Here is a 23443-nt window from a genome sequence, read left to right as displayed (position 1 = left end):
TGGTAGCTCAGGCTCACTCTCTTTGGGAAGAGCCTTGGTTGGCTTTGATGAGAACAAGATCAGCTGTTACCAAATAAGATATAGCTTAAGAAGTTACCTCTTAAGAAGATTTTCTTACATAGAAGTAAATGGATAGGCAACCAAGCATTTTGTTTCTGGTTATCAGGGAGCTTTCACTGTTAAATTTTCTTTGCTTATTATTTAATGGTAAGCATTAAGCCATGTTTGTGTATACCTAGCAATCTGTACTAATTATTAACAAACCAATTCATAGAGTATTTTAAAATCTATTGCAAGTGTTGAGTGCAGAAATGGGCTGTGGTTTCATAGAAAGAAATTACCCAGGGTTTTTTAGTTGTTTTCATACCTCTCAAAATACTTGTTCTCATTTCTTGGGTGCATTCTCCATCTCTGTGAGTGTGGTGTTACTTCACTTTTATCACAAACGGGCCAAGTAACATTTTTTGTATGTCCTGAGTCTGAGAGAGAAGCCAGGAGGCTGAGGCTGATGAAACAAGTCTCCTTAAAGTTGATACCTTGTTTCCTAGGTTTGATGATCTGCTGTACAAGCCACTTGCGTACTGAATACCCTTTATGCAGTAGCAATAGAAGTAATGGGCCTTACCTCCGAGTCTGATGTTCCCTGAAGGGAGTTGCAGCAAGTATTTGTTAGCCAGTAGTGTGGTTTTCATTAATACTTGGCTTCCCCTTGGCAATAGGTAAATAAAAAGAAAATGTGAGCTGTATCTTCAGGAGCTCAGAAGTGTGGAGGAAAGTGGCTCTGGAAGGAAAACCAGATAATTTTAAAACTAGGAATTCTAATATCTCTTGAATGTACACTTGGGTGCATGGAATGTCTTTATGTTCTTTGTGGAGCTGACAATGGTTTTTCTTCTGTTTTTTCTTCTATTACCTCTTCAGAGAAACTTGAAAGTGAAAAGCTGAATGTTGCTGAAGTTACTCAGTCTGAAATTGCTCAGAAACAGAAGCTACAGACAGTGCTTGAAAAGATCAATGAAACCCTTAAACTCCCTCCAAGAAGCATTAAATGGAATGTTGACTGTAAGTTGTGTGTTTTCTGTGCTGTTCTCATTTGTTGACAGGCGAGAGTTTGTAGCTGCTATCTGGAATTCTGGAATACCCAATGATAAGGGAAGGCTGAAACCTGGTTTTATGGCAGGAGCTGGTCTGCAGGGCACTTCCAGATCCCTTTACTGGTGCTCATCCTCCAATTTAAATAAACTGTCTTTTCAGAGTCTGTCGAAGTATGGTGTTTCTGCTCTTATACTGGTATGCATATGGACTGAAGTTTTCTGTTACTAAATTGGTTTGTTGCAATGGGCAAGTACTTGCATAAATGGGCAGAAGGAAGGTTAGGCCCTAGGTTGTGTAAAATTTGCAACATAGAGATGAATAATGTTTCTGTTTAAGGCTAAATCTGAACCACTGATTTGGATTACAAAACTGTCATCTAGACTAGGACTGTACCCTTCCTTGTTCTACTGTATTAAAAATGAATATAGTAATAACTAATAGAAATGCCCTCAGTGGCCCAACAAAAGTCATTTTAGTACATAAGTGTTGCAGAAAGCAGGTTATCATCAGTTGTAGAAAATTAGGCCTCTTTTAATCTGTTTTAAATTTGGTAACCCGAATCATTTCACACGGGTGAATGCCTTGACCAGTATCTAGCAGTTTCCCTGTCTCCTATACCTGCCTTGAGCTGAGCTGTTTTGTTTCCCATTCCATCCAACAAATTAGTGAGAGGGAGAGAAATAGCTCGAGGGAGGAAGGGTGAACATGAGGCATCTCTGACTTTCCCCTTCGTGTGGTCCCGCTGAGTTTTCTGTCCCCATCTCTTTTCAACCTCCCCTCAGGTTTTTTCCATTCTCTGTAATGCAGCTGGAGGCAGGGTGTTTAGAGTGGCCTGACAATTTAACTTCTAGTTTTAATTTAATGTTTTACATGTGTTTTAGAGCTAAAGTAAAGATAGACAGCAGCAGCTGGAGCCAGCTGTAGCACATGCTGGTGCTAGGCAGACAGACGTCTTTTTAGTATTCTGCTAAAGCACCTCATCCATGACCACTGGCACCCCAGCAAAATTTGTCAGCAGTGCTGCATTTTATATGAGCGGGTATCTCCACGGCATAGTTGAGACTTGCATTGGAAGATAATGAAGAAGGATTTTTTTAATGCATTGGATCCTGCTTTACCAGGGAAGTAAAGTAGTCGTTATTGGGTAGTTCAAGTACAAAAAACTAAGTGCACTGTAATGTAGCTATCAAATATCATTTAGGAATAGTGCTCTGGGGAAGACTATAAATGCAAAAACAAAACAGAAGAAGAAGAAAGGCAATAATAAGAACTAGAAATTATTCACTTTCATGCCAATGGTTTGATACTTGATTAAGGATTTCCTACAGTATGGCTTTTGATATCTTGTAAGTTGTGTTAGTGTTAACTACCCATATGAAACCTGCTGTGAAAAAGCTTCAATAACAAGAACTATAACAACTTCATGAGGAATGTTTGAGTCATTGAGTTTAGTAAGTTATTGCTTAAGGCTTCTGCCAAAATAGGCTCGTTTATCATCCTGCAGACATTGTGACACTTAAAAATGAATAAGTGCATGTTATGAGTACAAAAATATCTTTCTGATAGTCTATAAATCCTTATTGAAATAAAGGGAATAAAGGAAAGGCAAGGAGAATGCAGAGACAGCACTTAAACTGCCGAACATGAAATCTGGCTTTTGGATTAGCTTTGGATTTCCATCTACACAAGCCTGTGGCATCCAGACATGTTGCAAAAAGTAATGCTTTGGTGCTGACACATACTACTGACGGGGCTGCGTTCGCATGACCAGTTGAACAGGGGGAGACCAGTAAGGGTGAGGTGTCTTAAAAGTGCCCTCTGGCTCCAGGTGGCAAGAGGAGAAGAGTCCCATAATCCCTGCATCCTAAAAAGTAAAAATATGTGCTCTAGTTACTTTGCAGTTTGTAACTTGTGCTTTTAATATCTATTTCAGCTGTTCATGCTAAAAGTCTTGTGGCAATACTTCATCTTCTGGTTGCATTATCACAGTATTTTCGAGCACCCATCAGACTCCCAGATCATGTGTCCATTCAGGTGGTTGTTGTGCAGGTAAGAGAGGTGTTAAATAGCTCTTGGTAGTGTTGTGAAATTGCTGGATGGGTTTCTTGAAAAATACATCTAGAGTTTCTGTTTGGGTGGGCATGTGTGTGTCTCTTTGGCTGACAAGAAACACACATGCGTCTTCCCTGCTGACAATGCTTCAACCAGAAAAATGCAGAAGTGCTTTCCCAGATTGAGCTGTGGCTCAGAATATCTTATTTTGATTGTGAAGTGGCCAGACTCTGACATTAAAAATATATGAAGCATTATTACTGTTGGAATGTGTTTATCACCCAATATGATCTCTAGAATTATTTTTTTTCCCATTTTTGACGGTCTTCTCACTTGTGTAGAGATTCAAATCATTCTTGGCACTGAATGATGAATTGTCACTGTTTATTACATTCAGATTCATGTTAGGTGACAATATTCTTTTTCAGCCTTGTGTGTGCTAATTTAGTCTGATTACAACGTTGGCTTTATCATAAGCATGCAAAAAAACGCCCTGTCAACTAAATCTTTTGTGTCAGTCAGTCTTGCTACAGCCTCAGCCATCCAAACTCTTCATGTTATTCTGCTCATCATTTTTCTTGCAGTTGGACTTGTGCTTGCTCTATCTTATTTGGCCTTTTCCCGATGAATATGCTTTTCTTTCTTTCCAATTAACTTTGCCTTTATTTTTAGCATTGTAGCTGTCTTTATTTATACATTTTAACTGATGTTACCATGAAGTATCTGGTGCAAAGAGCTATTGCTCGAGTTTTATGTGGCTGAAAATCTTTGGGACAGATCTGAGAAAGTAACCACTCCTTTTTCCACTGTTCATATCAGAAAAGTTTCATAATTTAGGGAGGAATCTGAAGGAGAGTCTCCGGTAAGATATATCACTGACACTTGATAATGATTCATTGACTCTCAGATTCTGCTTCATAGTTTTCTCTGCAGATCATGAAAGAGAACCCCAGCAAATCTGCACTTGCATGTCTAAGATGTCAGAGGAATACAATTTTCAAGCACTTTTCTTTGGCTATTATAAATATATTAATTACACTGGTTTATCTCAAAGTTCTACCAAACACAGCTTAAGAAATCAGGGGTGCAGCAGTCACGGCAGCTTTGGGATGAGAAACTAAACTGGAAAAAGAGCATAGTCCTAAAATAAAGAACCAGATCCTGCATTCTGCTGTCACTCCTTATGTCCAGACAAAATTCCCATTGAAATCAATGGATGCAATTGTCCCCTTGTTTAATAGGCTAATGTAGTACAATAGCAAATCCACTGAAGTCGGCACAGATAAACCAATTTAAAAACAATAAGTAGTGGGAGAATCTGGCTCACTGCTTTGCCTCTTAGCTACACCACTGTAGCTCAGGCGCCAGTGAATTGCAGAGAAAGCAGTTGCTCCAGAATAAAATCCAAGTTATGTTGCAGAAGATTTAGTCCTGCAGACCCCATCCGTGGTGAAAGCAAATCAGTGTAACTCCAGAGTTATGCTGATTCCTGTTAGCAGAGGGTGGGGGCCAGTATCCTTACTGTAATTGTGTTGGAGACATTTTTCATTTTAATTTTATGGTGGGGGTCTGGGTTTTTTTATTTTTTAAATCTGACGTTTGTGTCCTGTGGGATCGGTTCTGTATAATTTATCGTTTGCTCTTTGAACTCAGTGAAAGTTTTAATCAACAATCAGCAGATCCTAAAGCCTAATTTAGTGTTTAAACTTGCACGCCTCATGTTCTAAACCATCATACGTTCTGTAAAATAAGGTCATGCCTAGGGAAACTTAACAGACTATGTGGTAGCTGGTTTTAAATTCTGCTCTATACAGTTTGATAAAGGGAATAGTAGAGAAGAGAAAAATAAAAGAACTAAGAACTTCTATGAACTCTTTAAGGAAGACTGTGAATTCATTTCATGATTTTGTTAGGTTTAGAAACACATAAAATGGGAGGGTTGCTGTGTTAGCTGGGCGTAGTTTATTGAAATAGAAACAAAGATGTTTCTGAAACAAAATATGTGCCCCTGCCCAACAGGTAATCAGCACAGTTATTAAGAAAGGTTGTTTCCCTTGGCTGTTTTGTACAAAAGCTGTTAGCAATGAGAGTAATGTGAAATCTGGGTTACAAGCTGATTTGGGAAAAAATGTGATAGTTGGATCTTTTGTAGCTATTTTGTTATATTATTTTCTTTTCCTTCCATACTGATAGCATGAATACGTTTGAAGAAAGCCCAGGCTTTGTTTGATAATTTCTACTGGAACAAGAGAGAGCTTTTGTGGAGAGCTGGATCTTGCCATCATTTTGCCTCTTTTTATTTATTTATGCCATTCACAAATAGTTAAATGACAGATTGTTTGTGTGCAAGAGATGTAATTTAGTATAAGAATGCATTGGCAGAGCAGCCAGAATGGCTTTAGCATGTTCTGGATACTGGGACAGCAATTCTTGGGTACATAACTATTGTAGGGTATTAATGAGATTAGAAGAACGCGTACATCGCAAGCTTAATCTGAGATCATTGGTTCCACTGCCTGGGAAGGTCTGAAATGTTTCTGCCCAGCATTGCCTCCAGGTTCCCAAGAAGTCTTTTTTTTGAACCTGTGATAAATGTATTTGTTCTTTTAAGCTCCAGAATAGTGGTACATTTCATTTTGGTAGGGCAATTATAAAGCATGATCCTCCAGGTGAAATGGATAGCAACAATACATAGGCAAAACCCTTTCAAGTAATGGGAGGGTTTTCACAGTGGGACTTGGTGTGGGAAATTAGGCAGTTGGCCCTCAGTTACGTAAAACTGCTAACATACAGCTGACATGGAGAGAGATGAAGACACTCTTTCCATTTCTAGACATATTCCCAAATTTCAGATGTATAGTCACTATGTTGGTAGTCGCCAATTTAAAAGGATAAATATGATTAGGAAGATCTTTCATGGCCCTTACTGGAGTCTTTCAGCTGTGAGGGAAGAAAACGTCAAGCCTGTCCAAATAAAGTCTTCTGTGGTTGCTAGAATGTGCATCCAGCTTTTCTTTGCAATGGGGAATCTTAATTCATGCCTCATTTCTCAGTGACTTTCAGATAATAGATACTCATTTTTATCATTTGTTATTTCAGTTATAGCCACTGTTGTCTTTAAGGAACATTACTGGACAATGTTTCAGTCCTCAGTAGCACTTCTTTGTTTTTTTAAGAATATTATGTCGTTCTCTGTCTAGTATAAAACAAGCTTTACAACAGGTGACATCAGTGTTAGGGTCAATTTTGGGTTTTTAAAGTGCAAAAGATGTGTGGGAAGCAGCCTTCACAGAGAAAGCGCTTAGAGTAGTGTTTCTAGGGTCGGTTCTGATTGTTGCCATTGGGACTTTTTCACCAGTCTTTTTACAAATCAAAAGTATTGGAAAATCTATCATGACATGTGCTGGTCAAATAAGCATCCAGCAGATGCGTGTCATGTTTGGGCAGTGTGGAAATTCCAGTAATATTAGTGATCAGATGCCAGGCACAAAACTAGGGCTTGATGGCCTGCCTTTTTTTCATCAACAATAGGATTAAGGTTGCAGAGGGAAGGCAGAGTACCAGAAGCTTTTTCTTTTCCCAGATCACTCGGTTGGCCATCGAGAAGTACAGTTGCTGTTGCTATGATGCTCAACTCCTCCAGGAGACAAGAGTGATAGGGCTTTTGCTCCAGAAGGCAATCATTGGCTTGTCAGAGTCATCATCAGGAGGAAGTAAATGTTTCCTTTCACCCTGCAGCAAAGGGAAAAATAAACAAAAGTCTCAGAGTGGAATTCTAACTTGAGCTAGCATGAACTAGATTGTAACTTCAAGTGCAAATACTTACTGCTTTCTGCACAAGCTGGAAATGAAGATAGCCCTAAATGATGTAGTTTTTCTTCAGACTTTCAAGGTATGTGTCAGAAGATGTCTTGGCAGCCGTTCTGTGCCCCCTCTTTCAGCATGTAACACACTGGACTCCACTCTTTTTAATGCATTTTTAAATCCTCCGTGAATGCATTTTTAACCATGTGCAAGGTATTTAGTAAAATATATTGAAAAATGTAACGGGGAATTCCTGAAACTATCGCCTGGCTAAAAGTACAGTTGAGATTATTCCAAGTGCCAGGCTGGAGTGACCCAGGGGGTACCATGTATGACTTTCTTGCAGAAAGTAAGTTTGATCCTCATATATTTTAGTAATGCAGTATAGAAGTAATAGACTGAAGCCTAGCCAAATCCTCAGCACTTCATGCACCAAGGGCTGCCTCAAGTGCTATCATCTCCAAGGCAGGGAAAAGCAGCAGCCTCAGTTCACATGCCAGGAAGGACTTTTCCAAAAGATTATTCTCCTTTTCTCTTTTCCACATAAGAGACAAGTCTAGGAGTAGCATAAATTTATTTTTCTCATTTCCTTGTATGACAGGGAGTAAAGAATCATGAATAATAGTCTAATGTCTAGACTGTACATGCAGTCGTCAGCGTTTGCCTGACTTTTCTTTCTGTATTGCAAAATTTTACTAATTCCAGTGAATAGAACTAACAGAGAGAACACAAAAAGAGGCAAAACATATGTGTGGTATTTACGCTGCCACCAGATGACTGATCAGCATACTGGAAACAATGTCAAATTTTTAAACTCCTTCATTTTCCAACTGACTGAAATAGCAACCATTTGAGTTGGCTTCTGCCATTTTGTGTACAGCTTCTAGACACAGGCCACTCAGCACCATGCACGAAGGGCTTCTCGCGTCTGAAGGACATTGGAATCAATGCGTGGATTAACACGGAGGTGACTAGGGTCTGGAACAGACCATTTTCGTTTTCCATCACAAGCAAATAGAGCTCTTTGTGTGCAGAGAAATCAGAAAAGGAAAACACCAAGGCAAAAAAGAAAGTGCACGAACAGGGCAGAAAGGACGGATAGCCTGGGAGCAACGTTTTTTCAGAAGGGAAACATGGGCACCATCTGCCAAGCTGTTCATTGAAATACGGTCAATTCAACTCACCTAGACATACCTCTGCTAAAATACTTGCATATGTGTTAGGGTGTTTCAAATGTGTTGCTGAATTGGGGCTTTTAAAAGAAAAGTGAATTAAGAACAATGGAGAAAGGAAAAGAAATACTTCCTTCTACAGGTGGAGTTTCAAGTTTCTTATTAATGTAGAAAAGAGTTTTCTGAAATACTTGCAAGGTGAAATAATATATTACTGTAAGTTTGTTTAAAATAAGTTCTTATTTTGCAGGTTTCTCATCTAATTATGTTTGTGGATCACAAATAATTTTTTACTGTACCTTAAGCATTAAACATTACTTTTTTTTTTCTCTCTCTTTTTTTTTTTTTTTTTTTCTCCCCAGAAACGAGAAGGAATCCTCCAGTCTCGACAAATCCAAGAGGAAATAACTGGTAACACTGAGTATGTCAACACCACTTTTGCCAGCAGTTCAGTAATTGAACACAGATGCGTCTCAGAAATTCAAACATTTGCTGATATTTAGATTTTGGTATTGGGGTTCCAGGGAAGACGATGCATCAGCCAGTCACTGTATTTTAGCCTTTTCAAGACCTGCAAACATGCATCAAAAAAATACAAAAGGGTGAGGAAATAGAGAGCTGAGGATCTAAAAGAAGGAGGCCAGGACAAAAGAGAGTGAAAATACACATAATCTCTATTTTGTCTACTATTAATTTATTTCTGTATTTATTATATTTCTTATTTATTTTATTCAAAAGTCCTTCAAGCAAAAATGCTTCATTCTTTAATGTTGGTATTTATTTGATGGAGAACTAGATTCTTTCAAACAGGAGTGCGATAGACTGGTTTTAGGTGTTTGGACTTTGTGAATGTAAAATGATGGTAGTGAGTCCTGTACATGTCATCTCACCGAACAGTTCATGACCGAAAAGTTATTCCAAACCAACAGAGAGCAATAGTAGAATATCTTCGTTTCAAATAGAATGGAGAGAAGCCAGACCATAGACGACTTATTAATCTTTATCGATTTGCTTATGTGTAATAGTTATATGAAGTATCAACTGGAGCAAAATGCTGCAGTCCTTGAGAACCCAATCCAAGCATTGTTTTGGCTGGAATTGTATTGTAGTTGATGTGGAAAGTGCATCTTTAAAGCAAAGGGGAAAAAATTTCACAAAATCAACACGAGGAAGCCTTCTTTACTTGGGCAAGGTGCGTTGATTTGGTTCAATAGTAGGAAATCTGAGATCTGGCCTCCCGTGAGACTTTAGTCAAGCAAGGAGATATTATACTGATGGACTCCAGAATAATCCAGATTCTCAGTAGGAGTAACTTGATGAAGGTTTTCTTAATTCCATGGATATTCTCCAGTATTCACCAAGCTGAAGATTTGGCTGTATATGCTGTTTTCTTTTGCAGCACAGCATCTGCAAGTGAATGATATGTAACTATGGTTTGTTCTTTTTTTCTTTTTTTTTTTTTTTTTTTTTTTCATAGGGCATTATCTGGAAGGCATGGTAAGTTCATTTGATTATTATCTTTTTCTTGAAGTAGCCAAAGTATATATATTAGTTCTGCAATGGGTGGTCACTTTGATCAAACTGTAAGGAAGTAGAGGATTTCCAGTTGCCCTGGCAGATATATAAATATATGCACCACAAGCTGTTGTGGCAGTTACCAAAAGGAAAAAAGCATTAAAATCAGTTTGACTGTCTTTAAAACACATTTCATTGCTTTTCAGCACGTGTTAATTTGCAGGTGCTTTGTGGTTTAACCTCCAGAACATTACTGTAATAGTATTAATGGTCATAAGTTCCCAGCATAATATGAAATGATGTCTTATCATAAACCAGCTAGTGAACTTGTTGGCATTCTTGCATATGTAACCTGCTTACACTTTAATGGCTTTGAGTCATTATTCAGCAGGCCTAAACACCATGCAAGTTCCTGTGCCTGGTATGTCTTACTGCTAGTGTTGAGACTGGCCAAATGCCTGGCCAACAGAAAACACTCATCTGAGGAGCTTAGGTGGAGTTCCACCAAGAATTTAGCATTTGCTTCTTGCAGTATTTCAGTGGTTGCCTTACAGCTGATTTAAAAGGCCTCATGTGTGACGACTTCTCCCAGTCGTATCCCTGCGCAGTCGTACTTTGTATAAAGTCTGCCTTCTACAAATGCATTTGGGTCTACTCTAGCTTCTCTTTTTTTTTTTTTTTTTTTTTTTTTTTGAGGAATATGAATGCAGCTTTTTATGGAGTCATTAACTATCATTCAGGAGATTGTCAAAATGGAAATTCCTCTAGAAAAGGCTCTGGTACCTTTTTGTATTTTTCTTTCTGTTTTCTTCAGAAGGTGGCTCCAGTAGCCCTCCAGCCATGCTACCCTAGGTTGTCCGTCCTGTTGATAATGTCCAAAATTGCATATCAGAATGGCCCAAAACATCTATACAAAGAATCATATTGCAGCTGTGTAATCATAAGCTTGCTTGAGGAGGTTAATAATATAGCGCACCGCAAAGCAGTCAGTGGCCCATGGGGAAAATCTTCCTCTGCAGGTGTAGTGACTCTAGACGCAAACTCGTGGTCTTCTACACAAAATGATTTCGTTACTTAGCTCCTTGTATCTGGCTGTTAAAGCTTTTATGCATAAATGTATCATTCTTTATTTATGAAAAACAGGATTATTAGGTAATCCAAATCCTACTTGAAAACGATGCTTTTTATAAACCATAGAGAATAAGTTACTAGCAGCTTATAGCAAGAGAGCAGTATGCAAAATACATGGTATTTGGAATATAAAGAGAATATGTTGAAACCTTTTGCTGACTGTGATGTCTCAAATGGGTATGTGCCTTTATAAGTGTTTATTTTGCATTTGGACAACTGCTGCTCAGTGTATTAACATCTCTGAATGTTTTTCAGAAAGAGATGCATTTGACACTTTATTTGACCATGCTCCAGACAAGCTCAATGTAGTGAAAAAGGTTGGAACATTTTTATTTTTGAAATACATAATGTGTTCGTGTGCATGCTTGTGTGAATCTGTTTGTACATATTTCGTGTGTATGTACATAATCTATAATTGGCATAGTTTACACACATTAAATACAATTAAGCCTTATGCTTAAATATACAAATTCATCATTATAATGTTACTTTTTACGATATTTAGCAGCATGAACTTAACTTTGGAACACAGAACAACACGTAGTTATCAACATTTCTATCAAAAAGAATGGAATCAAAAAGAATTTCCATCCCACAAAGCGTATGTTGAGTAGAACCCAACTGGTAGATTGAATGTACTGATTGATGCCAAAGAGGTATCCAGTTTACAGCTGGCAAGGGTCTGACCTAGAGTGTTTTGGCTGCTGTCAGACATGAGTGGAGTCCTATTACCCACTTCCTTACAGTAAGTCTGCTACAAGGGTTTTTTTAAGTATTACTATGTTTTAACAGTGTATTTTTATTTATATACATTGTGTTCATTTTATTTCTGTTCTTCATTCTTGGGGAAAAAAAAAAGATACTGTTTTTGTTCATGCTACATTTCACTTTTAAAACTTAAAATTTGTGTTGCAGTCTCTTCACTCCTGCAGATTCTTTTCTGGGTAGAGTTCATACTGCATGAGTTGAACTGCTGCCTTACTGAATAGGCCTTCGTTACATTGTTTTCCTATTTCAGACTCTCATCACCTTTGTGAACAAGCATCTGAATAAATTGAATTTGGAGGTGACTGAACTGGAGACCCAGGTAGTATTTTATAGCCTTTCTTAAAGAGGAGGGATAGTTGTGCTGTGTTATGCGCAGTGCCCCCAACTTTATGCAGAAATGTAATTGAATTATTATTATTCATAGAGCTCTAAATTGTTATTTCGATGGGAAACTCTTCAATTCTAAATATGTTTTATGAAGACGATTCTCACCAATTCAGCAAAGAAATCATGAGGGCAGCTAAATTTCTCTAAAACAGTTTTGTGCTTCCATTAGAATAAAAATTAATTAACAGATGCTACCTCTCGGGCACTGCCAAGTGCTGTAAGCAGAACCTGTGCTTGTTTTGATCAGGAAAGAACTCTGCCCTCTTGGTTTGTTCCAATGTCAAGCTGAACAGTTGTTTCCTGCCTACCTTTACACAAGCAGGCAATTCCATGGGATTACAATGACTCCATTCAGTGAGATACGTTCTTAAAAGTAAAGCTACTCAAGTGTATAGGCAGCTGTACAGTTGGGCTGCAGGCTTGATTGCACCACAGAAATAATGTGATACATGGTCTTCTTTCTTGTTCTCAGCTGCTAAATTGGCTGAAAAGAAGCTAAAAGAAAAGCTTAATCCTGCTGTATTAATACCTCCCCATGTGAACAATTGCAGCAGTTATCCTAAGAAAATTACAAGGTCAGGCAGGAAGGATGGTATCTGCACTATCAAAAAAACCCAGGTGTCTTAGGACAGGTTTTGTTTTATGTCTTGATACATATTATTAACAGTCTCTGGTTTATTTAAATAGCTATCAATCTGGTAAAGATTTTTCAATGGTAAAATTAAGGTTTAGATGGAAGTAATGTGTGAGGGCTTTCAGAAGGGCGTTCCCTATGCCTGCTTACTGCTTTGTTTACTTCTGGAGAAAACTTATTATTCAAATGTACCTAGAAACCCCTTAAGCATTTATCTGAAACAGTATTCCCTAAGATGAGAGGCTGTATTTCTATCAGTTGAACGAAATTACCGACCTTGGGAAGGTGATGGGCTGCTTCAGGTAACTCAGTTTGATTGCAAGGATATCTCAGAGCACTGATAGACCTGATGCCACAGGGGTAAGAGTGATGGGCCTTTAACAAAATCTTATGGATGTTGCTATTTTTTTTAGATAGGATGAACATATATCATAGCAATTAGATGTCTTCCCCCAGTAATTACATACACTTAAAATTGGATTGACACAGACTTGCAGAACGTGGACAAAGATGATTCTTTTTTCCTTCATTTCCTCCAATATACTGAATTTTGGGGCAGTCATGGGATTGCACCTCCATTCTGTGTTTCTCTGCTCAGGGAATGCATGCCATTTGAGAGCTTGAAAGGTGGCTGTTCTGATTCCCCACAACTAGTAACAGAAAGCAAAGGCATTAGATCAAAGCCACTGACCACCTGTCTTTCCAGGGATTTTACTCTGCGTGTGTATTTTGGCATTATGTCAGTTTTGCAGAAGACATAACAGAAAGTACTAACTAAATAAAAGGAATCAAAGAAGGGAGATGAGATCTTTTAGTTGCAATTTAAAATATTTGTGTTAGTAGTTTGATGACAATTTTGCATTAGACAATATATATCTTGTTCATTAAGCAAAGCAATGAGTTATTCTTCAGAAAATGTACTGAGGAATGTCTTTTTTACAGTTTGCAGATGGTGTGTACTTAGTTCTGCTCATGGGTCTCCTAGAAGGCTATTTTGTTCCTCTGCACAGCTTTTTCTTGACTCCTGATAGTTTTGAACAAAAGGTAATTAGATTTCATTTTTGTGTGACAGACAAATAAACATATAAACATATTTAGTAGTACAAGGATGTCATAAACTTTCCTGCTTAAATTTGATGTAAATAGCTGAAATCAAGAGAGGACTGTGCTGGTAACAATTTCCAAGCATTTTCAAGGTCTTAGTATCATGTTTACCTGGAATAAAAGGGAATATATATTAATAACGGGGTGGTTAGCAAGTATTAACTGATTTTGGCAGCCATTGTGTGATGCTGTCATTGAATCAGACTTACTGTTCATTAAGTGTGTAAGGAATTATTCACAGGAATTGATGACAGAACTGATATTTTTGTGTCCAAAATCCAAGAATTCAACATCTGAAAGGTTTCATGTTTTTGGAAGCATGAAGACATATATGTACAATGTATCACTTTAAGACCAACTGTTGCCTTACTGCCTGTTGCTATCCAGGCAATTCATCTGTCTATTCAAGCCGAGCACTTAATGGGCCATCATGTTCCAATTTTTGAACTTGTGGGAGGTGGGCTATTCTTACTCCTAAGTAATTTTTCTGTGGGTGATACTAGGTCACATGTTATTTTGCAATACTTTTATATTTCTGAAACCACCATCACCACCCAGAAAAAACACACCAATGGATTGTCTGCATTCCATGGACCAGTTCTTCCATTGATATATGGACCCCTGACTAGTTTTTCCTTCTGAGCATCCGAGTCTGCAGCTTTAAATACATCTTGATTTGACCATTTATACTATACTGTATGTAGTTCACAGTAATGACTACCATTATTATATTACTAGGTCCTCAATGTATCCTTTGCATTTGAGCTAATGCAGGATGGTGGATTGGAAAAGCCAAAGCCAAGACCAGAAGGTATCTATTATACTTCTTTTGTATCGCCTTAAAAATTTGCATTGGATCCACATCATATCTCATAGGATTGTGGTATAGCTAAATGAAGGTTAAAATGTTAATCTAAGAGTGAAAGGCAAGATACGTTTTTGAAGTGCTCAGGTAACTGTATTTTAAGCGGTTGATAGTCATGCTTTTTTTCAAATGTTAGAAGGCTTCCTTTCTTGAATGGCCAGGGTAAGAGCTGTGTGACCAAACATGCGGTAATACTCAGGTATTCACTGAAAGAAAAAGAATACGATTGTGAATGGTGTCACTGGCAGATGTGAATTGCTCCAATTGTTCCATTTCCCCCCATCCTATATCTGCATACTAAACATCAAGTATTGCAGTGTGATTTGCAAGATTTTCACAAAAGAAGTAGATGTTGTGGAAGAAAAATTTTAGATGTTCACATAACTGCCTTTGAATGCAGGACCTAATCATGCCATATTTAAATTAGATTTAGAGCTAGAAACTGAAAGTAAAATGTGTCTTCAGGGAAGATGAAGGTTTTGCTGCTGACTTTGGTAGGACCAGGATTCCACTCCTCTTTGCTTGTATAAATACAGGGTTTAAATCCAGCTTTTTAGGCAGGATATAGAGCCCTTGATATCACCATGTTACAGAGTACTCTTCTTGTTCGTCCCGTGAGAAGTTACCACTTCTTACTGTACAGGAGCTGGACATATACTCTTCCAAACAGGGGTGGTAGCTGGGCTTCTGCTGGTTACTTACTACAGTAATCAATATATATGTGTTTTCAAGACCCATTGCAGATTTACGTTCTGTGGTGTAAACAGTCTTCTCCTGTTGTAGTATGGGATTGTCATCCCCTGAGGAGGTGATACAAGCTGATGCTTAGAGTTTTACTTCCAATAGTGAGGGCTTTCTGGAGATTCAGGCACACATCACTGAATCAAGTTCTGCTCCGTTCTGCTTATTTTCCGTCCCTCCCAACTTCCAGATCATAATAGCAGCAGACATATGCACACACGCAAAAAAAGGTCTCAGGATTGAGCCTATGCTGCCTATGCATTTAACCTGGACCTACCCAGCCTATTTTTTCACTTATTTTAATTGCTTGAACTCTTATCCACAATCATGCTTGACTAAACCAGTTGTGACTATATCACACACTTTTATGTTTGAAATAGTCAAAGAGAGAAGGGGGAAATTGTGAAATCTAGGGATCCAAGTAAAACAGAGAGTATCTGTGATCCCTTACTCCCCATGGAGGTTTAAAATTCTTATGACATTTAATTTTTCAGGTATTTATTGCTCTAGGGGACAGCTAATTTTTCCAGTATAAATCAAGCCATAAGGATATTTCAGCATATATAAGACATTTCTTGTGCAATTATTGAAATGCTTAATATGAAACTTCCTGCCCAATGTGAATGGAAAAACACATCTGTTTTATGTGTTGTTACATTGGGCACAATGCCCGTACTTAAAATTTCCAGTGAGCAAAAGAGTATTGAAAAGGATCTTATCCTAAATGTGTATACTAAATACTCTTTAAATTCCTACGCTGTTTCTTTGAGGTTCTTGAGGAAAAAATATGCTGAAAAGTGCTTTAGAATATGAAAAACATATTTAGTGGAAAAAAGAATGTGGTTAAATAAATGAGTATGAAAACCAGTGATTTTTATGGGGTCAACAGTTTATTTGGGTTATTTGCAATATAATTGAAAAGGTATTAAAAAGCTTTCCCTGACCTTTTACTTTAAAAATGGCCGGAACATTAATCTACTGAGTCTATAACGAATTCATTTGCAGTTTAAGCTTTTTCAGATTACTGCTTAAATTGTGTGCATCAAAGCCAAATTCAAGTTTCTCTTTGAAAATTGCAACCAGTAAAACATTATGCATATTGGTCAAACACATGTAGCAATGGAAATACTTCATGTTTCTCTGGGAGCATGCTGCTTTTTAGTTTGGACCTTTCTGTGGAATTCTGTTGTTGTGGTGGAGTCTTCTGGTAACTTTGCAAAGGCCTGTCCAAGTTGTCCCTTTATTCATTTGAAGTTCTGTATTAGGAAGGGAAGGTGTTACGCAGCTTGCTGCTGGCCTGAAAGAGGAAACGTCCCGAGTTATATGTAAACAGTATTGCAGAGTGTGACATGATGTTGTGGGAGCAATGTGCCATTCCTGTAGTTTTTGGCATTTTTTCTTTGTTTTATACCAAGCATTTTTGATCTGATTTATTAAGAGCCACAAAACCATGTGGCTGTGGTTTCACAACCGTGCATAGGCTCAGCGTAAAACCTGGGTTTAAGTGTTTTCACCCTTTGTCTGTGGATGTCAGTTTGCCATGCAGCTATTATCTTTAGCCCTTCAAAGTCTGCATACTTTGGGACACCATGTGTAGTTTCGATTGAATTAATTCAAAAGAGTATAACCCCTTTGCAATCAATGAGAAACATCAGTGTAGATAATTATAATGGAAAAACTATCTGATGATTACATACACAATTTACTAGGCTTCCTTGGACATTTTGAAGGTAATAGGAGTATGTATGTACACCATCTCCTCTACACCTTCATGGCCAGTTCAAATACCAAAGTCAGGAGATTGAGTTCCTATACAGTCAACAGAAAGAGGACAATTCTAATCCTGTTCTATTCTTTGAGGGCAATTTTGAGTCCTTGTTTGAGATTGAATATTCCTTGAAGCACTAGCGTAGACTGCTGCAGTAGTACTTGTCAGTTTGTTTTATAGATTTCTTGTGAAATAATATTGACTTTCTCAAGAACTTCTCTTCGAAACAGAAGGTATTCATTAGCTTTTTGTTTCATATAAATCCTTTACCGTAGACGTTGAGTTTCTAAGGACTGGGTCAGCCATGTACATCGGCTAACTCAAAGCATTTTCAGAAGTGTCAAGGAGCACTTGTATACCTACTTTCTTTAGATCCTTTAGAAAATTTAAGCTTAGCTTTAGCTATCTTGCTGAAATTAGGCCTAATAAAGGATGTTGCAGCCCAGAATGGGCCAAGTCCTACGACTCTTATATGAGAGAAGAGTTCCGTTGGTACCTGCCTGATGATTTTTCCCAAATCATTACTTTTCAGCTGCAACTGACTGAAGATTCAATCATATAAATATGTGTAATCTTAGGCACGGTTTGTCTCATGGCCATCTGAACGTTGGTTACATTTCTGTATCAGTATCCTTAGCCTTTTGTAGCCCTAACTAAAAGTGGTTGAAATACTGATTTTTGAGTTGCCAGTTTAAAAAACGTCATTTATATTTCTACTATTCATTTATTTATATTTCTACTCTTTCTTACTATCCTTGTGGTTCTAACGTTCATGGATATGGATCTCGGCAAGGAAAGAGAGTGGAGAATGGGCACTTCTTCTGAAAATGATTACGAGCTAATCAAGTTACTCATTGATTTTCCCTTGTCTTTTTTCTAGATATTGTAAATTGTGACTTGAAGTCTACACTGAGAGTACTGTACAATTTGTTTACCAAGTACAGGAATGTGGAGTGAAGAATTGATCTGGGTCCTGCAGGAGTGTTAACAAAGAAAGCATCATAACTGGCATCTTTTTCATCGGTATTCCTCTGCATCTTTATCCTAAAAGGAACTAAACCACTTATCTGAAGAATTTTTTCATTGGTTATTCATGCACTACTATTTTCATAGTAGATTTAAAGCTAATATTACTTACGAAGATAAAAGGTTTGGAGGGAGGTATTTGGGTATATTCTGGGAGGATTAATGTTTCAATAATGACTGTCTTCATACTGTTTCGTAGTAGGTAGAGCAAGAATGGAAAAAAAAGATTTAGTAACATTAATTCAAATCATTCTTTGAAGCTGATCATAGGAAGAATGTGTACTGAGTATTTTAATTTTTTTTACATATATCTTTTCTAATCTGGGGAGGGGAAGGACATGTTCTATACATGATAAGATGGTTGCATTCTAATTATGAGAAACATGCAGGGGGAGAAAGGGTTAAATACTCTTGTTCATATCACAGCTAAAAAGAAGACACTTTCTCAAGCACTTAACCTGATTAATTTATATTTCCAGTGCCATTAGGCTTGAATTTTATGGGCACAAACTGAAGTGGCTACTCATTCCTTCAGACTTACTGTAATGTGATAGTCTGATTTAAATACATGTTATTGAGCATTCCACATAAGCACACTTTGCAGCTTGTCACTTGGTTTTGTTCAAGGAAGATATCTTTTTTGCAAAGTACACATTTCAGGAACACACACCTGTACACAGTTTCCCTATAATATTTGTATTATTACATAGTATTAGAAAGTAAAAGAATGGCTTGCTTTTCTTTTACTAGTTTAAACACAGGATTACCAGGTTGCAAGTTTGGATTTATTGCTAAAGAGGATTTAGAATTCATCCCTTTGATTTTATGATGAATGTATTTTGCTGCATAATGTCCAACACAAAAACATGAGACTCATTTTCTAGAAACATTCTTGTAGAGTTTCAGATCCAAAAGCACGGCTTTTTGGTCACAGCTACTCCCATCTGCAGACTCTGTTACAGCGTAAGGTTCTTTGGCCATTTTACATGGCTGTAAAGAATACTTTTATCTAATCATCACCAATTATAAGCTGTTACCTGTTTGGTTTTAGCTATAACAAAGACACAAAAGAGAAATGAGAGTTGATTCTTTCCTTAAGACTCATGTCAAGCACCAGTTATGTTTCCATAAAGAAGCTGATAGAGACTGCCTGAATCATCAAAAACTGCACTGGCATAAGCTGAAGAGTAAACTAATCACTTGCTGGAAGTCTTGATGTTAGTATTAGATAACTTTCTAAATTAAGCGTTCCAGTGCAATCACAGGATCTTGGGATCCGGGGTTAGACAGTAAGGAGAAAAAAATCCTTAGGCAGAAATTACTGGACAACTGTTCAGAAATCTTTGGACCTCTTAGTGCAGGAGGGAGACTTGTTAACAGTCATCCAATTATGGCAGAACTGGTATAGGTAAAAGGGAAAGCAGTCTGTCAGCTGTTGAGTCTGTTCATCTGAAGAAACGCAGTGCTGGCAAGAACAGTTATTAACAGCTGTATGTTACTTATTTTATAAAGCATTACCTATTTTTCCATTTTCCAGGGCTTTTCTTTTTTTTTTTCTTTTTTTTTAATGTAGAGCTTTCCAGTGAACATTAGCATAAAGGGAAGACAAGCAATTATGTTCTGTCTTTGATAAACACTAGCTGATGTTTAATAACAAGATGATACTGACTTCTGCTGGGGGGCTACAGAAATCATTCTCCTGAGAAGTAAGTATCAACTTTTGCAAAGGGAAGTCAGTATTTAATTCAAAGGACAATACCTGGCCGTTCTCTGAACTCAAAAGTTGTTATCTGATTGTTATAAGAGTTCTAAATATCTTTATTAAAGCATATTGTTACCTCTGTATTTATAATTGAGCTTCTGAAATTAGAGGTACAGAAAAGAACTATTATTTGCTTTTTACAGGGGGAAATAGCTGGACATTTTGACCTTGATGAAAATTAACATGTTTTCATTATACCTTTAGTATCTGAGAAGCTAAACAATAGGAATTAACCCAGCACTTTTTGGGCAAACTGAGACAGAACTTCTCACGTATATACCAGCAGCAACTTCAGCTTATTTTAATGTTTAACGTGCAGTTTTTTCATTTGCACAGCTAGATTGTAGTCTTTTTAATAGTTAATTAAAAAATATATGATAGTTTTTCTGCAGGTCTTACTCAGCTGAAACACCCTTTTACATCTCAACAATGCCAAAACATTTTGATTGCCCTTGTTTTCAGGAGTGCACTTTCTTTAAAGAGGAGATTTATATATGTCAAGGGAAAAAGGTTAGGAACAGTGAAACTGGTTTTTGCCCAGACTTGAAAATTACTATTCCTGTGCTATATTGGTGTAACAGTATTGGAGATTTTCAAGTCTGTCAGACTCCATTTTCCATCTTTAAAAAACATGGAACTGAGACAGAATGATCAAATCCTCATGCTGAAATGCAATTATGCAGAACCATAGAAACATTTCAACAATAACCAACCCTTACACAATTATCTATCCTATGGTAAGAATTTATGTAAATTAAAGTCTGCTATATAAACAAGAGTATCCTATCTAAGTATAGACCCATGTGATAGTTTTAACACATTCACACAAATAGTGTATGCTGCCATGTAGGAATTGGGTCACTGCTTATATTTTTGACAGTGTAGATTTAAATAGCTATCAGATGAATATGAAAACTAATATACAGATTATATCTAATATTTATTGCTTTGATACAGAATATTATAGAAACATAGAATACTACTGTAGACAGTTTGCTCTTCAGCAATCAGTGTAGGCCAGCACCTTCCTTTGGGGAAGTGAAATGTTAAGTTAGCCGGGCCAAATTCTGCTGACACCTACAATGCTTTTATTGATACACAGCTGTGTGTACTGACGTGCAGCTCAATGCAGAGTTTTCCTTGCTCTTTATATTAAGATAGAAGTTGTTTAAGTTTTAGGTCAGTCCTGGGTTTATTTATAATGACTTCCAATGATGAAATAGATCCAAATCAATGGACTTAGCCCAGGTAAGAGATGAACAGTCACTGGGGGGAGGCCAGTTTCTCTGCTGGTCCCAGAGGGAGCCTCTGGTCTGGAGGCTGCTGTCTCAGTGCTTTGGCTAGTTCCTAAAGCCAGGTGGTACGAATCCAAGCCAGTGCCTTAAGATCTCAGGGGTGTATTTGGATCACATCCACCAGACTGAGGCGCTTGTCTGTCATGCCCTGTCCCATGAAGGCCCACAGGGAGCTGAGTCCGCTGAAAACCATCAGATTATTAGCCTGCCTTGAGTAACAAACAGGAAGCATTTCTGCTGCTTTATGAAACTGCCAAAAGAACAGAGTTTTCTGTGCTTCTCTGACTTCTAATCCGTCCATTGCATCCAGCAATATGGTTGTCCAGATTTGTTTTGTGGTTGGAGATAGGCATCCTTTCCCTGTTGATGGATCCTGGCATGCATTGTCAACCACAAAAAACTTACTTTTTTCAAAGAGGAGCTACAAATTCTTAAATAATTACCCAAAATCCTAACATCTTGAGGTCAACTCCTTTCAAATTCCTTTCCCAGCGGACTGGCATTTAGTTGCCATAAAGAACAGGCTCTAGAAAAAAGGTATTGAAGGAATCTCTGCATAATTTTACTTGAGACAAACACATCAAGTCCAGGAGTGTATTACTTTATATTTCCAGTGGAGTCCAGATGCACTAAGTTTCTTATTAAATGAGCTGACTGCAGAATATCTAGTTCTTGGCATTTCTTAGTAGATATCTCCTGTTATAGGGGGGCAGCAGCCCTTGCAGCTACGTAGTTCAGGAATTCAGGTGGACGAGCGAGTTCTGGGTAAGGTCCTGATCTGCTTCCACGGACTCTGGACCAAGTTGCTGATTAGCATGTCTCCATGTAAACCAGTGGCATTAAATCAACAGGGCATTTGGTCCATTCTCTTTTACAGAGGGTTACAGTACTTGGGGAGGTTCTACACGCAGGCAGACTATATTGATTGAGGTAAATGCTACTTGGTTGACTTTTGTTCTTAATTATTTTCTTAAAGTATGTTTTTAAATTCATGTTTCAGATTAATTTAGCGGATACCTTACTGCAATCCACAGTGTTGTAAAGCAGAATGGCTTTGAAAAGTAGTGGATTTTATTTCATTAGAGAAAGGTATATATGATATTTAATATACTAGATACTAGCTTTAGGTCTAGTTTTTGTTATTCTTGTCTTCCTATCAAAACAGCCTTCATGAATGGCCTCTGTGTGTGCCAGGCACCCAAAGAGAAAACAGTGCCTTGAAGACCACTTGCAAGATTTTCTACCCTGTTCCCTAATAGTCCTTTGTCATTTTCCTATAAGAATTAGTGTGGGCTTTCTCTTTACAGTTAAAGTATAATCAAAGGCTGAAGAAATCCTTTGTAGAAAGTTACAATGAATTTAAAGTAAGATATTTTGTTTTGATGCTTCACGTGAAAAATTGAGATAGCACCACCAAAATTATGCATACCTCAGCATCCACAGATTTTCCAAGGAGGTTTTGAGTCATTTGATGTTTACTAGGGCTGATTTTATGTATTTTGACAATATTTTCCATGTAACTGTTTCTTTTTGCAATAATGAGATTTTCTTTTCTAACAGTTTAATAATACACACTCTGCAACAATGTTAGTATCACTGAAATATTTGGTTCTCAATTTCAATATCAAACTAACTGAGAAAAAAAGAATATTTGCAAAATTTGCTTCTTAATGTGTGTATCTGAGAAGAATTGTTTAAATTAAACTGCATTGACTTCAACTGCAGAGTTGGTAGCTTTCACAGGATATACTTTATGTACTCTGTAAGAGACACTCTGTTGCTGATTTTTTTCCTGTGCTTTTTCTGAAACCTTTGTTATGAACCACAATAAAATCTGCACCTGAAAATCAACACTGTATGTTGCTGTTGGGTCAAAGTATGAGATGTATAACAAAAAATTAGGAAGGCTAAATGGTTTATTTTCTCGGAGCTTCCAGACCTCGCTATGCATCTAGCCCATTTTCAGTTACCTCTTTGTGGGTGTACTAGGTGTTTATTATTGTTTTCTGTGGGGGCTGGTAACAGCTGAAAGTGGGTTGGCAAAAACAGCCGTGTAAACATGTGCTTGAAATGATTAAGAACAGCAGGTCAGGAAAATGCCATATTTGACTCAAAACAGCAAAGTATACCTTTGCTTTAATATTACTGAGCTGAACACTTTAGTGTTGATATTGCAGCTGGGTATAATGCAATTTTCTGCACAGTAATTTTGTTAATTTGAAATTTAACAGAATGTTAGTGAAATGTTAAGATGAGTGAAATTAAACTGTCCATTTCAGAAAATAACTGCATTTATTTTTTTATAAACTTGTTTTTGTTGTGAC

General features: G+C 37.4%; 1 protein-coding gene across 4 annotated transcripts in view; it reads left to right on the top strand.

The window, feature by feature from the left end:
* PARVA (parvin alpha) overlaps positions 1–22970 on the top strand; it is a 68796-nt gene extending 45826 nt beyond the window's left edge. For all 4 annotated transcript variants that reach the window (XM_056354514.1, XM_056354513.1, XM_056354516.1 and 1 more), the window contains 9 exons: positions 922–1062; positions 3029–3144; positions 8486–8544; positions 9601–9620; positions 11025–11086; positions 11788–11856; positions 13501–13602; positions 14401–14473; positions 17917–22970. In XM_056354514.1, coding sequence (XP_056210489.1) covers positions 922–1062; positions 3029–3144; positions 8486–8544; positions 9601–9620; positions 11025–11086; positions 11788–11856; positions 13501–13602; positions 14401–14473; positions 17917–17993 — 719 coding nt within the window. In that variant the 3' untranslated portion in view covers positions 17994–22970. The remainder of the gene's footprint in view (positions 1–921; positions 1063–3028; positions 3145–8485; positions 8545–9600; positions 9621–11024; positions 11087–11787; positions 11857–13500; positions 13603–14400; positions 14474–17916) is intronic.
* Positions 22971–23443: the final 473 nt, after the last annotated feature.

The sequence above is a fragment of the Falco biarmicus genome, chromosome 10 (genome assembly GCF_023638135.1).
Source record: "Falco biarmicus isolate bFalBia1 chromosome 10, bFalBia1.pri, whole genome shotgun sequence".
NCBI lineage: Eukaryota > Metazoa > Chordata > Aves > Falconiformes > Falconidae > Falco > Falco biarmicus.
The sequence above is the reverse complement of the archived record's forward strand: the minus strand, read 5'-3'. Positions and strand labels throughout refer to the sequence as shown.